This window comes from Pleurodeles waltl, chromosome 2_2 (assembly GCF_031143425.1).
Source record: "Pleurodeles waltl isolate 20211129_DDA chromosome 2_2, aPleWal1.hap1.20221129, whole genome shotgun sequence".
Classification (NCBI taxonomy): domain Eukaryota; kingdom Metazoa; phylum Chordata; class Amphibia; order Caudata; family Salamandridae; genus Pleurodeles; species Pleurodeles waltl.
The window spans coordinates 1,120,635,553-1,120,649,670 of NC_090439.1; the positions used below are offsets into that span (position 1 = coordinate 1,120,635,553).

A 14,118-nucleotide genomic window follows, 5' to 3' on the forward strand; every position below is an offset into this window, starting at 1 on the left:
TATGTGATCGCTCCAAACATTGAGGTTGTATACACACCGATCTTGGCGTAACGAGGTTTGTGCATACAGGGATACCTTGCCTTAAAACATAATTCAATTTCAGTGGTTGCACTTGAGGGCATCTCCTTGCTGCACAACATGGCGTAAGGCGGCTCATATTGCTTCCCGTCTGCCCACGTCTCCATTGTTCTGCACGTTTCAGGGAATTGGCGTTAATCTTTGGTTACTCTAGCTTTGACTGGGCACATTGTGGCACTGCAGAGCTGTCACGTGTTTAAAGGGGTTGCATGAACGAGCTATTGAAGAACTGTGTAATAAAGCTGGTCCAGGTACAAATACAGATACAAATAATTTCTTTATTCTTATGTTGCAGGGTATAGTTAAGCTAAAGAACTTCAACCTAAAGATTTTCCGGTATGGCTCAAACTCTTACCTCCCTGTGATCACCTGGGACTACATCCTTTGCTGCTCCATCTTCTTGCCTGTCAAAGTGTGTCTGAAGATCACTCTTTCCACCTCCTTCCTCTACTAATGATTACTCCATTGACCCCCTGATCCTTCTTTTTGGTCTCCTTTTTTCTTCACTACACGTACTTTGTTATCCAAGGCAAACATGGCCTCCAGTCTTAGCTTAACTGTATCCTGTAACATAAGACTAAAGAAAAAGGTGTGAATATTCGTCGGTCTGGACCACTTTTGTTACAGCTACCCTGGCGGGGAGGAACCGCAAGGTGTTAGAAGAGTTGCAATTACCTGGGATTTTTTTTCAGAGAGCGCACGCATGACTTGATCTTGGGAAGGGACACGCAAGCCATTCTTACAGTGTTACGTGGCGTACCATAACCCCGCAAGCTCCCTGCTGCCTCGGCTGGCATCCTTTCTGTGCTCATTATGGAGCAGCCCTGGAGGAAGTGGGCCTTGTATCATGGACCAAACCAGAGATGTGTTCTTTGGAAAACAGAAGCGAGGCGGGGGCAGGGGTGGCTTTAAATCTGTACATTGTCAAAACTGCACAATTACCATGTTCTTGAATAAAGAAGCATTTTTAAAACTGTTCCTGAATAAAGATACATTTTTTAAAAAAAATACCCTTGTTCGTTGTCATATCTATCCTTGGATTTTGTTCTGAGCCTGAAGTCTGGTGCTCTTGTGCTTAGTTTTGATGACTCCTGATATGTTTGTTCATTTTTGTATATTTGGTAAGAATGGTAGAATTAAATGGAGATCTAAATTCAAAGTAGCATATCCTTGATATTACTGACACAGCTGTTTCTGACTGAAGATAACAATAAGACTGAAAAAATTAGGATCGCAAGTTTGAAATTTGTTTACTCGCTGCTTATGGGTCCAAGACAACAAAGCTTTAATTTGTGATATCTTCCCTAGAAAATCTTCAAGTTTCTGAAATACATATGAAGGCAATTCTTTATTTTCTCCCCTTCAACTATTTTTCCTTTCAAATAGCGTTGTTAATGGATGTTCGGTATCCCGCGCCCCCATGCTTGAGTCCTTCTTGGAAGGACTTCTTTCCTTTTGGTCTTTATTAGGCCTGGCTACATATTTACCACGTGTTTCCTATTTATATAGAGTTGGTTCAGGCTAAGCTCAGAGCAATATATTTATCTCATCTCATTGGCTGTTTGGTGTTTCACTCCGCCCACGTTGGGTGCTTGCCTTACAATGCATGAGGGACTATTTTGCATCTCAAAAGTACACAATATTATCACACATTAAATTATTTTCCTTATACCTGTATTGTAGACAGAAATCAATCTATCCTTTTTGTTTCTGTTCATTCTAGCAGTTTTTTCATGTTTTAGTCTGAAGTCGGGTGCATGTTTTCCCTGTCTTGTCTTCTCAATTGTTCTTCCGCTTCCTGTCTTTCCTGCTAACTATTCACTTATGTTTATTTCCTATTCATTTTTCCCTTGTATTAATTTATTCATTGGTTATTCCACCTGTCTCTTATCAATTGGTGTTCCTTCTCTCTTCTCTTTTAAAAAAACCTTTGCCAAAGTCATTAGGCTTTAATGAGATAACACATGCGAACACAACCATACAGAAATGCTGTTTCTGTGTGTTAGCGCATTTAAACCAGGCCTATTGGCTTTGCCAATGATTGCTGTTGTCTCTCTTGAATTCCCAGTCTTTTTCTATAGTTTTGTTGGATGTTCAAGTCCTTCTTCCTTGAAGAGACTTTTTTTCATTTTGGTCCTTTTCGATTTTTCTCTTGAACTCCTGGATTTTTTGATGGATGCTTGGTATCCAAATCACAATATTTCAAGTAATTAATCCTCGAAAGGACTCTGCTTCTTAATCTTCTTTTCTATAACTTCTATTAGGTCCCACGTTAGGCTGCACTTGGAAATCAACATCTACAGAAACAAGTTGCTGGTATCAGGTATAAGTATATCGTTCATTGTATCCCTTTTTCACTGAATTTGCTAAATCTTTGCTGCTTCCACTTAGTATGCTCTGAAAGTATTAATCAGCTTTTTACAGTGCATTATCTTTGAAATAATTTCCCTTCACCCTTGTTATCATCTCCCGGCTTGGGATGCATTACTTCAGTGGCAGGCATTTATCTCATGACAATGCTGTCTAGTGACATGGTCAGTACAGGTGCGGATGTTGTAAGGTAAGTTATTCAGATCGGAAGGGGCCAGGTAAGAGAAAGACCTGCCCAGCATCTTGTCAGTCAGATACCGGGGATGGTGAGTTGAGGGAGATGGTGAGTAAAGCTTTGTCCATAGACCTCAGTTTCCGGACTGGACAATAGTACTTGAGCTTCTGATGTAAGTAGCTGGGACCTTACCCATTAAGGATTTGTGTGTAAGGCAATGGATCTTGAAGATTATTCTTTTCCTTACTGGCAGCCAGTGCAAGGCTCTCAGAAGAGTTGTAGAAGCAAAGACAGAAGGGATGTTACAAAGGAGCTGTGCTGATGTGGTTTGTACTACTTACAATTCGTACATTAATGTCTCATTTGCTGAAGCAAGTAGTGCATTTCCTTAATCTAGTCTGCTATGAATTAGTGCCTGGACTAGAGTTTTCCTAGCAGAGAGAGAGAAAGAAAAGGACATGCTTCACTGGTGCTGTAGAGCCTACCTGTATTTTCTGTTCATTAACCCCAACTAAGAGGGTCAATCTACTTGTTTTTTTTTAATAGTCTTGATGTAAATTCCCACTGTTCCTGCCTCATTGTCTGCAAGTGACAGCCTCTGTCACTTAAAATTACATTTTTGTGTCTAGTGTGTCCACAGAGATGTACAAATAGTGGCAAGAAAGGAAAGAAGGGCCCACAACCTCCTATCTCCTAGTATCACAAGAAAACTTCAGCGCAACAGTTTACATCCCTGGCTTATTAATAGCCCTCTCTTACTAGACAGTCTTAAGGCACTCCTAAGTAGTCAGCTGTCTGAAATGTTGGCTTCAAACCCCACATCTCTTTCTGCATTTTGGACATTAGCATTTGCCCATGATCCCAGAAAAGATTTTCTTTCATTTGTTTGGTTATTAAGGCAATGCACAAACCCCATCCAATGCTGATCCATAGGTAGCACAGACTATAAATATTTTCTGCAAAATCCATTGTGCTGTGCCTTCATAGTGACTGTCATGTGTATGTCTGGCATACATAATTAAAAACATGTATTTTTCAAGAGGTGGCATCCACACAATGTATTGCCCTTGTGCCCATTCATAACGACTGTCATGTGTATGTCTGGCATACATAATTAAAAAAAATATTTTTCAAGAAGTGACAGCCACACAATGTATTGCTCTTGTGCCCATTCAGTTACATGACAATATATCAACAAGGGATATATGCAGATTACCAGCATGCCATCTTTACCAGTTCTGAGTGACAAGTTAAAAATAGTCCACGATGCAGTGCACCTTTTTAAAGTAAATGTACTAAAATTATCACACGATTCCTGCTCTGTTTAATTTTAAGCAGAATTTCTTAGGAAAAACAAATTTAAGTATACATTTGCTTTTATGACCCACGTCCACAAGTTTTCATTGCCGAATGGGAGACCACATTTGCTTTTAGACAAAGCACGGAGTTACTCAAGAAGGTTCATATCACATAGACCGTCGACACAGTCGTAAGTTACATTACATGCTCTTCCTAGCGGGTAAATGGTTTCAAAATTAAATATTTTGTCTCCAGCCATCCCTGCACTTTAAACAATTACTCACAGACACACACCAGGCTCCAAGTCTCTGGCATCTATCTACCTTTTTAACCTCTTTTAATTCTATTAATCTTAAATCAATTTCACCATTACCTCCTCCAATGCTTTTTGTAATTCAAGCACTTGAAAATAACATGATTATCCATGCATTTTTATGATTTTCCGCAACATATGTGCTATTTCATATTTAAGGTCACAATTTGTGTGGCTCTTTTATGCTCTAAAATTATGCGTTTAAAAGAATGTATTATACTGTCATCATACTTTACATAGGGAAAGGTGATGGCATAAATAGTGTATGTGCATAACTACTTCAAGATAGCTTTATTCTGAAATTACATTTTGAGACTTCTTTAAATGTCCACTTCAACATTCAGCTATTTCGCACATCACACTGACATGATCACAATTAAACATTCATATTGTTTTTCAAATGTGTGTGTCGCGATATGTCTAAAATTGGGAAGTGTTCTGTAAGTAATTGACGCAAAGTTGTCCATTTTCAGATTTTTATCAGCACGTCCTTACTGCTTCTGCACGCCACAAAGATAATGTCAATAGTCCTCGGCCAAAACAATGTGTTCACTGAACTCGTGTCCCTGTACGTCAAGCAACTGTTTGTTTCTGCCAACTCATTGTAAGGTTTGCCAACTAAGGGGCAAAGTTACTCCCCATTGCAGTGCCACAGATTTGTATTAAGATTTCTCACAATAAAGAAAATAGTTATGTGTGAGTACAAAAGCTATCCGATAAAGAAGCACCTTTCTGTGTTCTGCCTCGTGTATATCTGTGTTTAAGAAAATGTTGCACCATTTCATATCATCTTGATGGAGATAAAAGTTTAGATGGAGTAAACAGTAAGTCTTGCCATCTACAGATTTAGTTTCCAAAACGTATCCATGAGTTTTCAGAGGGCATGTTTGTTCTTCTACATAGCATGCTAAATTGCAAACATGCAGTCACAGAAAGAGGTCAATGTAAGATCTAGGTTGTTCTGAAAGGTTACATATGCCTCAGAGAATCAGTCCGCCTAGTTGGTGATTGATTGGGTCTATAAACTCTCTGTAAACTGCAGAGCTGGCAGTGATTGTTTCAATGTTAGCAGAAGTCAATACTGTTCAAGGTGTAACAAGCTTCTGTCCACCCATTAGCCCACTTTTCTTAAAATGCATGTACAGTTGCTTGTTCAAATTCATTAGTCGGATTTCTAGGCATTAGGTCATTAGTACGTTTTTTCGTGAAGTTGTTCTACTGTTCACTTCAAATAATGAACCTTAACAAGCACCACAACATTGCGACCTTCGTCAGCAGGCTCTCTAATAATGTGAGAATCAGTTCTCAGATCATTGGGCAATTTTCTTTCATTCTGGGTTAAGTAAAATTTTAGAAACTTGCACTGGTCTTGAACCATGAAAGACAGAAGAGGGAGTTTTTTCAGTTTGCCATACTCTTATGTAAGCTGGGCTTCCTGTTGAAAAGCCATCTCCTGATGGGCACAGATCCTCCAAGGTATTTAAATTGTTCTGCATGGTGTGGCAGGCCAAAGATTTATATAATGCATGAATGAGAGCACATGTTGGGACAATTATCCACAAGCACAGTGGTGGAAGGATGACTAACATGGGAAAGCAGCCTGAGTTACAAACTGGTAGTATGCATATTGAGTGTTTTCTGATGGGTTTGATGGACATTAAGTTTACCTGAAATGTACATCTGTCTGAAAGCTGGAGGAAACTGGAAGCTGGAGAGCTCAGATCTCAGCCGAAATGTAGCCACATTAGGGTGTTTCTGCCAAAGGGGTATTTCTCTGAAAGGGGGGTGGGGTCAATAAGGCACGGTCAAGCTCCATACAACAGTAGAGAGTAAGGGAAAGCAGGTAACTGGTCTAAATGTGGTGCAGCTGACAGAGAGGTCGCAGATCAGAAGATACGCTTAGCTCAGAACCTCAGGATTCAAACCTGAGGTGTAGGCTAATGTCATATCATTTTATAGGAGAAAACATATTTGGTTCTGCTGTGGATGAGTCAATACGACAAATTAAAAAAAATGACACAGCAATGACCTTGGAGCCTTACAAGCAGGAGGGCCATTCAAAAGGGGACCACCAATCAATAGACGGAGGACAATATGTCATCCGTCCACCAACAACAATTCCGAAACAATCAACGTCAGATCTTTTTAATAGCAACTGTCTGCACATCCAAAACAGTCCTTTCAAGCCACACAGCAAAAGGGAAGAGACCAGATCTTATGAGATGCAAGCCATACACCCAAATGACTCATACGCACGACATCCCCATCACCTGTTAGGGCCGATGTTTTTTTTGGGGGGGAAGAATAAGCTTTTAAAAAATGGGTACTAAACATATTGCAATGTGGTCACTGCATAGAACAAGAGAAGACACCCACACAGCCACACATTCCATCAAAAAGAGGTGCAAACAAAAACACCTCAAAACTTTACAAGAATTTAAAGACATAATAAAGAAAGGAGGAATTCAAGAAGTACTAAATCACTAGCACAATCAAGGGGTGAGTTTAGCATATTTTCAGTTCCCAAAGAAAGATATTACTTTAGGACCAATCATCGGTGTGAGATTTCTAAACAAATTCTTAAAGACACAAAAATGTAAAATGTTGACACTTCAGGAAGTGATTTCAATGTTAGAAGATGACGGTTACATAACAGCCATTGATCTAAAGAACGGCTGCATTCTTATCCCCATCAGGAGCAACCACGGGAAATATATCAGTCGTTTGATGGAGGAAAGTCACCATCAGTGTTACAAGTGCCAACTTTTAAAATAAAGTCCACTCCAAGAACGTTCACAAAGTGCCTATCAGTAGTAGTGTCACACTCAAAGTGGCAAAGCATACAATTGTACCTTATCAAGACAACTGGCTGGTGAAGGAGAATTTGATGGCACAATGCCAAAATGACATAAACTAGGTACTGAAAACACTGGTCAACCTGTTGTCAGTCAACTGAGAGAAATCCACAGTCTGCCCAGCCCTACAAAAGATTTTCCATGGGGCGGAGGTAGATTCAGTGAGGGCCAATGGCTCCCCCAAACAGAAGACTCTACCAGCACTGAGGAAGCAAGGTCACCTTGGCCAGATGTCACAATCGCTGCCAGTGAGAGTGGTGATGAAGATTTTACAATTGATAGCATCTTGCATTCCATTGATGGCCATGCCTGATTAGACCATGAGAACCATACGGGAATGGGTCACAAACCAATGGTCACAGTGTCAGGGGACTGGGACGATCTAGTAGTTCTCACAAACAAAGTATCAAACAAATTGACAAAGTGGACGGTAGGTAAACCTATGAAAGATAAAAATGTCAAACATCCAGTCCCCCAGCGATGATCACAACATGCAAAACACATGGTGTGGGTGCACACTTGGACAATCTAAAAATGAGAGGACACTGGGCACAGGAGGAAGCAGTGAAATGCTTGAATGTGTTAACACTCAAAAAGGTGTTCTTAGCCTTAAAGGCCTTTCACCAACAAGTATCATGCAGAGTACTGCAAATACAGAGTGACAACACTATGACAAAGTTTTGCTGCAATGAAGAAGGGGGCACAAAGCTACACATGCTATGAAAACTAGCACAAGACACCTGGATGTCAGCCATTCAGAGGAGCGGTCTAATGATAGTACATTTGCCTTCAGGGCAAACTGCTTCAGCAGACAAACTCGGCTGACAACAAGTAATAGCCCATGAATGGGAACTGATCAGGGTGTTCTAGATGCAGCTATTCACCCCTCGGAAATACTATAAATGGACTTCTTTGCAACTCACACAAGAGCAAAATGCCAAAACTTCATGTCCAGGTTCCCACACTGCATACCGCTGAGAAGCGCACTGGTATTATATGAACTGGTCAGGGACATTCGTCTACACCTTGCTACCTACCAATTATGCTAAATCGATTGGGTGGAGATCAACAATTGCAGACAAAGTTGAAACTGATCTTAGTGGCCCCTCTGTGCTAAAAATCATTCTTTGTAGTACAAGCAGGTCAAAATACTGAGTATCACTATTGAATGTACAGTTGGAAGGTGGATGGTGCGAGTTATCTCTAAACATGCTGCAATAACACTGGCAAGATCCTATGGCAAAGAACAAGGTCACTCTCCACAAGAATGAAAAGGGCAACTTTATTCTTTTTGTTGAAACTCTCCGATAGTGACATATGTAGCCCAGCAGCTTGGTAGTCAGAATATATATTTTCAAAACCACTGTGTGGACGTTTACACGATGAAGTAAGCTAAATGGGCCAAGTGGCCTCCCATCCTTCACTCCTAACTTCCTCAAATAACTGACACCACTATTTCATTGATTCACAGCATGTGAGTCTATGAGTGGTCCACGCTGCAAAAGAAGCCAGTTACTTACCGGTAAAAGTAGTTTTGCAACTTGGAGATCTTCTGCATTCACACGCAACCCGCCAACCACCCAGAGAAGGATGGAAGCGCTCAAAAACAAAATGCACAAAAAAGAATCTTAACATGGTGACCACTTACTGGGGCATTGTGGGATTACGCTTGACGTGACAGGAGGTTGACGTGACTGCTCTCTGGTCGATACTCAAAGAGAAATAATTGTAGCATAAAGACCTTTCGGGATCCTACCACTAGATATCAGAATAAAGTACAGCATGTGACTCTAAAAGAGCTTCAAGATTCAAAATTATTGCTACAGGTAAAAATACCTGTTTCTTCTCAAGCAAGCAAATAAAAAATAGTGACCGGATTTGGTTTGACCCTGAATTTAGGGTGAAATTTGTTGTAGAATTAGGACCATGCCTACATGCCTAAATTCAGCAAACCACCTTGGAAATAAGTGAATAAAAAATAATAGATTCACAGGAAACCTTTGCAAGAAATGCTTGACATTCTAACGTACAGGTGGTTGAAGGAAGGTTGTATTCACATAAAAACAATTCATCCATTTTGATCACTCCCCAACCATGGGAAGAATAATGGTCATGGTTATATAGTTACCCGGATAATGATTCTGTTGGAACAACAAATACTATTTGAACTTATGATCCTTTAATACTATTGTTCCTATAGGCAATATGTAACATTCAAAAGCTGATGTCCATAATGCTTGCTTCTCCTCTCTTTAATAAGGTATATCAAACGGTGGGTTCTTGTATCATTGGCAACTTAATGAACTTTTGCAACTTGGCTAGATCTGCAATATCTGGCTGTGCTTTCTGATAAACCCAACTTACCAGAAAAGAGAATGTGAAGCCCATACTAAGTATAAGGTCATGGCACTGTTTAGTCCTAGTAGAAAGGGTCTCACCAAGGTCCTATATGTAAAATATTACAGTGGTCAGATTAAATAATAAACCTCCTGATGTCTTGGGTAGGTGGTATTCTACCTACTAGGCAGAGGCCGACCAGGTTTGGGCCTGGCCGCATGGACTAAACTGGGTAAGAAGGCTATTGTACATTTATGGGAAAAGACGTGGCGCGTTAAGAATAGCATACTTACACATACCTTTAAAGGCTTACTTTAATGATATGAGTCAATATTTGACACTCAATATTTTGATGTCACTCAATATTTTGACACACCAGCAGGCTGTAACCATTCTGCCATCCCTCCATGAATGAATCCAAATATTGTATACAAACACTCGAGCATCCTCACTCAAACATCCTCGGATGAGGATTTTCCCAATGAATTCTCTTCTATGAGGGTTGGCCTGCAAGGTTTTTTGCTGCACCCACTCTTCACGCTTTCCTTGCATGACCTTGACACCATGTACCGTTCAATTAATAATCATCACTCGAGCTGAGATTAGTTCTTCCCTAGCATTTATTACCCAGATGATGTCTTACTTACTCATAATGAGGTCAGGGTACAACCTAACTTTGATGAATCAAGTTTGTACGTTGAAAGATCTTCTATGTTCATTAACATCAAGAAAACAAACTGTGTGACTTCCCCTCCTCTATGTGGGAAACTGGCAGATTTTTTAACTGAAAGCCTGATTTAGAGTTTGGCGGATGGGGTAACTCTGTCACAAACGTGACGGATATCCGGTCAACCGTATGACAAGTCCATTATATCATATGGATATTGTAACAAGGTGGATGGGATATCCTTCACGCTTGTGACGGAGTAACTCATCCGCCAAACTCTAAATCAGGCCCCAAGACTGGTCCACAGTTGTAAATATCTTGGACGGACTGTGAAGGCTGGAGATGTTTCATTTATGTGGCTCCCTTGTGGTGGGAAGGTTGAATATCTGAAATAGATGAAAAGGTCCTTTGTGGAAACCATTTCCTGGTCTCTGCAAATCAATCACTGATTTTCCCATAAGAGGAGTTAAGAATGAAGTCTGTATTTTAGGTCATTGTTATTAGTGTCATCCTAAGGACTTTGGGGGCCCTGGGCAAGGCATATTTTGGGGGCTCCTATATGGAACAAACATGCATTGTATTATCATGAACTGCTAATTCAAGCTTGCATGATGCCAAAAAATACTAAATTATATGTTAAACTGTAAAAGGATCACAAAAACAGTTAAAGTATGTATTGCTTGGGCCCCAAAAATCCTTAAGATGCTACAGGGTACAGAGACAGTCACAGAGCAGGTGAGAGGTTTAGATAGAAACGTAGACTAGATAGAGGTCTAATAGAACAAAGGTTCACTCTCTTAGCTGACATGGGAAAAATGCTCACTGGTTTTGTGAGGGGCTGCATGCCGATTTCAATTTGCTGGGGAGTGCAAGGTCACAGTCTCTGGGTTGGGGAACTTGCCCACTGGTTCTGGAGGGGGCTCCTTGTACAACAGGCCCTGGAGGGTGGCCTACGTGCCCTCTGCTGGAGCTGAGGGTTGCTGTGTCCCAGCCGGAGGTGAGGGTTGCTGTGTCCCAGCTGGAGGTGAGGGATGCTGTGTCTCAGCTGGAGGGGAGGGCTGCTGTGTCCCAACTGGAGGTGAGGGCTGCTGTGTCCCAGCTGGAGGTGAGGGATGCTGTGTCTCAGCTGGAGGTGAGGGCTGCTGTGTCCCAACTGGAGGCAAGGGCTGCTGTGTACCAACTGGAGGTGAGGGCTGCTGTGTCCCAACTGGAGGCAAGGGCTGCTGTGTACCAACTGGAGGCAAGGGCTGCTGTGTACCAACTGGAGGTGAGGGCTGCTGTGTCCCAACTGGAGGCAAGGGCTGCTGTGTACCAACTGGAGGCAAGGGCTGCTGTGTACCAACTGGAGGTGAGGGCTGCTGGGTCCCAGCTGGAGGTGAGAGCTCATTGCCCACTGCTGTTGTAGGGGGCCCCTTGCCTCTCTTAGTTGGTGGAGTGGGAACCTTCCCTTTCCTGGGTGGTGTAGTGGGATCCTTCCCCTCTTGGGTGGTGGAGTGGGATCCTTCCCCCTCTTGGGTGGTGGAGTGGGATCCCTCTGTCTCTTGGGTGGTGGAGTGCGATCCTTCCCTCTTGTGTGGTGGAGTGTGATCCTTCCCTCTCGGGTGGTGGAGTGGATCCTTTCCTTTCTTGCCTCCACGACTAGGAGGTGCCTTCACTGTCCACGTGGACTGGGTCGTTGTGACCCTGCTCTTAGGGCAGGACTGGGGGGAGGTGGCAGAGGAGAGAAGAGGTCAACTTGGGCAAGGAAAAGCTTCTTAGGAACGGTGTGGCGGGATGATGGAGGAGGGATGGGAGTGGAGGTTGAGGGAATGATTGTTGGAGGTGTATGTTTGCTAGACTTGGGTGCAGGTGCATGGGCAGTGTGCTGATGTGAGGTGGATGGCTGTTGGGTGTCTTGAGTGCATGTGTTTGTGTCTCTTAGGAGGGGGTACAGACAGGGTGGGCGAGGGCACAGCGGACGCGTGGATGGATGTGGTGGAGGTGTCTGCAAGTGAGAGGTGTGTGTGCTGCTTGGTGTGGTGATGGTGGCTGTTGATGCAGTGCATGCAGGTGTGCGCGCGGATGTGATAGTGAGAGAGGAGGAGGGGAGACAGTGGAAGCAGTGGATGTTGTTGTGTGTGCTGCTGTCTGTTGTGTGTGTGAGTGCTTGTGGCCTGAAATGTGCTACCTGTATTTGTCTGTGCCACTCTTGTGTGATGTTTTGTATGCACGCTTGTCTGCATGTGTGCATGGGATGGGTTGGGGTTGAGGAGATTGGGACTCGGAAGTGGTAGTCGTAGGGGGGACGCTAGGAACAGGGACAATGGCTGCCATCAGAGGGGAGGCCAGAGCCTAGAGCGATCTCTGTTGGTCCGCCAATACACTGTGAATGCCCTCCAGGAATGCATTGCATTGCTGTATCTAGGATACCAGCCCCTGGATGGCATTCATAATGGTTGACTGCCCTACAGAGATGGATCTCAGGAGGTCAATAGCCTCCTCACTCAAGGCAGCAGGGCTCACTGGGGCAGGGCCTGAGGTTCCTGGGGCAAAGGAGATGCCCACCCTCCTGGGTGAGCGGGCACGGGTAACTCGGTGAGGGGCTACTGGGAGGGCGGTGCTGGTATGGGGTGGCAGCTGTCGCTGGGGTGGTCCCAGAGGTGTCCACCACCACCAAGAAGCTTCCATTGGAAGAGGTGTCTGAGTCAGTGTTGTTACCTCCTCTCTCCGCCGTGGTGCTCCCCTCGCCCTCAGTCCCACAGGTCCCCTCGGCATCTGTGGACTCTGCCTCCTGGGTCCTATGTGTTGCAGCTCTATCTGTCAGCAGTGTCCTTGCTCCTCCACCAAATGATGCTAATGCACACATGGACAGGATGACAGAAGAAAAAAGGGGAGAGAGAGAAAGGGAGCACTGGGTCAATTGCAGCACCAACACCACAGATTGCATACACATTACCGTCACACACAGGGATCAGGATTGAGCACCATGCATCGCACTGGCATTACATTGGCTATGTACCACAGCAAGATGTTACCCAGCCCCTGCCAACTTCACCCCTCCTGGGAGTCACTAAGCCCTGTCTGACATGGAATGCAACCTAGCTAGGTTACCAGATGTAGCAATACAACCATTACCCTTGAGCTGGATCACGCTGCGTTCTCTGAGCTGGCATTAAAAGGCACCCACTAACTGACACCCACCACCAGGTTCCCATGCTACCTACCAATCATAGTTTAAACACACACTCTGTACTCACACCCTTGTGGCTGCTGTGATGCCCTCAAACGCCTATCCAGCTCTGGTTAGGCCACCGCCAGTATGCGGGCCATCAGGGGGGTCAGGTTCCGACGGGCACCCCGCCCTCGTTGGGAGGCCATTCCCAGCTGGGCCTCTGCGGTCTTCCGGGCCCAGCGCAGCAGGTCCTCCCACCTCTGCCTACAGTGGGTGCTCTGCCTGCTGTAGACCCCCAGGGTCCGCACGTCGTTGGCGATGGCATGCCACAATCCCTTCTTCTGATGGGCGCTGACCTGCAGAGGAAATGCAGACAGGAGGACACCGTTACACATACAATCCAGCCTGTCACACAAATGGCCCACAAATACCCTTCCATCCCCATTCGCACACACATCACCTAGCGTCCACCATGTACACTACCACCAGACATACGACCCCCCCCAAATGACACGTTGCTTGCACACACATCTCCATGCAACCTTATCACATGCCTCGTGCCCAAGGTGTACTCAACTGTTGGTCTGAAGGCCCATACAGCTGCCCATACTGGGGTAGGACTCCATCCACCAACTGCTCCAAATCCTCCGAAGTGAAGGCAGGGGCCCTTTCCCCTGTCATACGGGCCATGGCAGGTTCTAGACACAGGTCACAACAGCACACGCAGTGTAGGTGTTGTTCTGTGGAAAGTCAGGAATCAAGTGAGGTTATAGGCAGAAAATGGTAGTCACGTACACGGCGGTGTACCCCATCACCGCCGCCAGGGATCCCCATTGGCCACTGTACTTCATAGAGCCCCATGCTATCCAATGA

General features: G+C 44.1%; 1 protein-coding gene across 1 annotated transcript in view; it reads left to right on the plus strand.

The window, feature by feature from the left end:
- The window catches only part of FAM83H (family with sequence similarity 83 member H), a 170,007-nt gene extending 168,953 nt beyond the window's left edge, over window positions 1–1,054 (plus strand). Inside the window, exon 6 of the mRNA XM_069220934.1 lies at window positions 374–1,054. Within this exon, the coding sequence (XP_069077035.1) occupies window positions 374–384 (11 nt within the window). The 3' untranslated portion in view covers window positions 385–1,054. The remainder of the gene's footprint in view (window positions 1–373) is intronic.
- The last annotated feature ends 13,064 nt before the right edge of the window (window positions 1,055–14,118 follow it).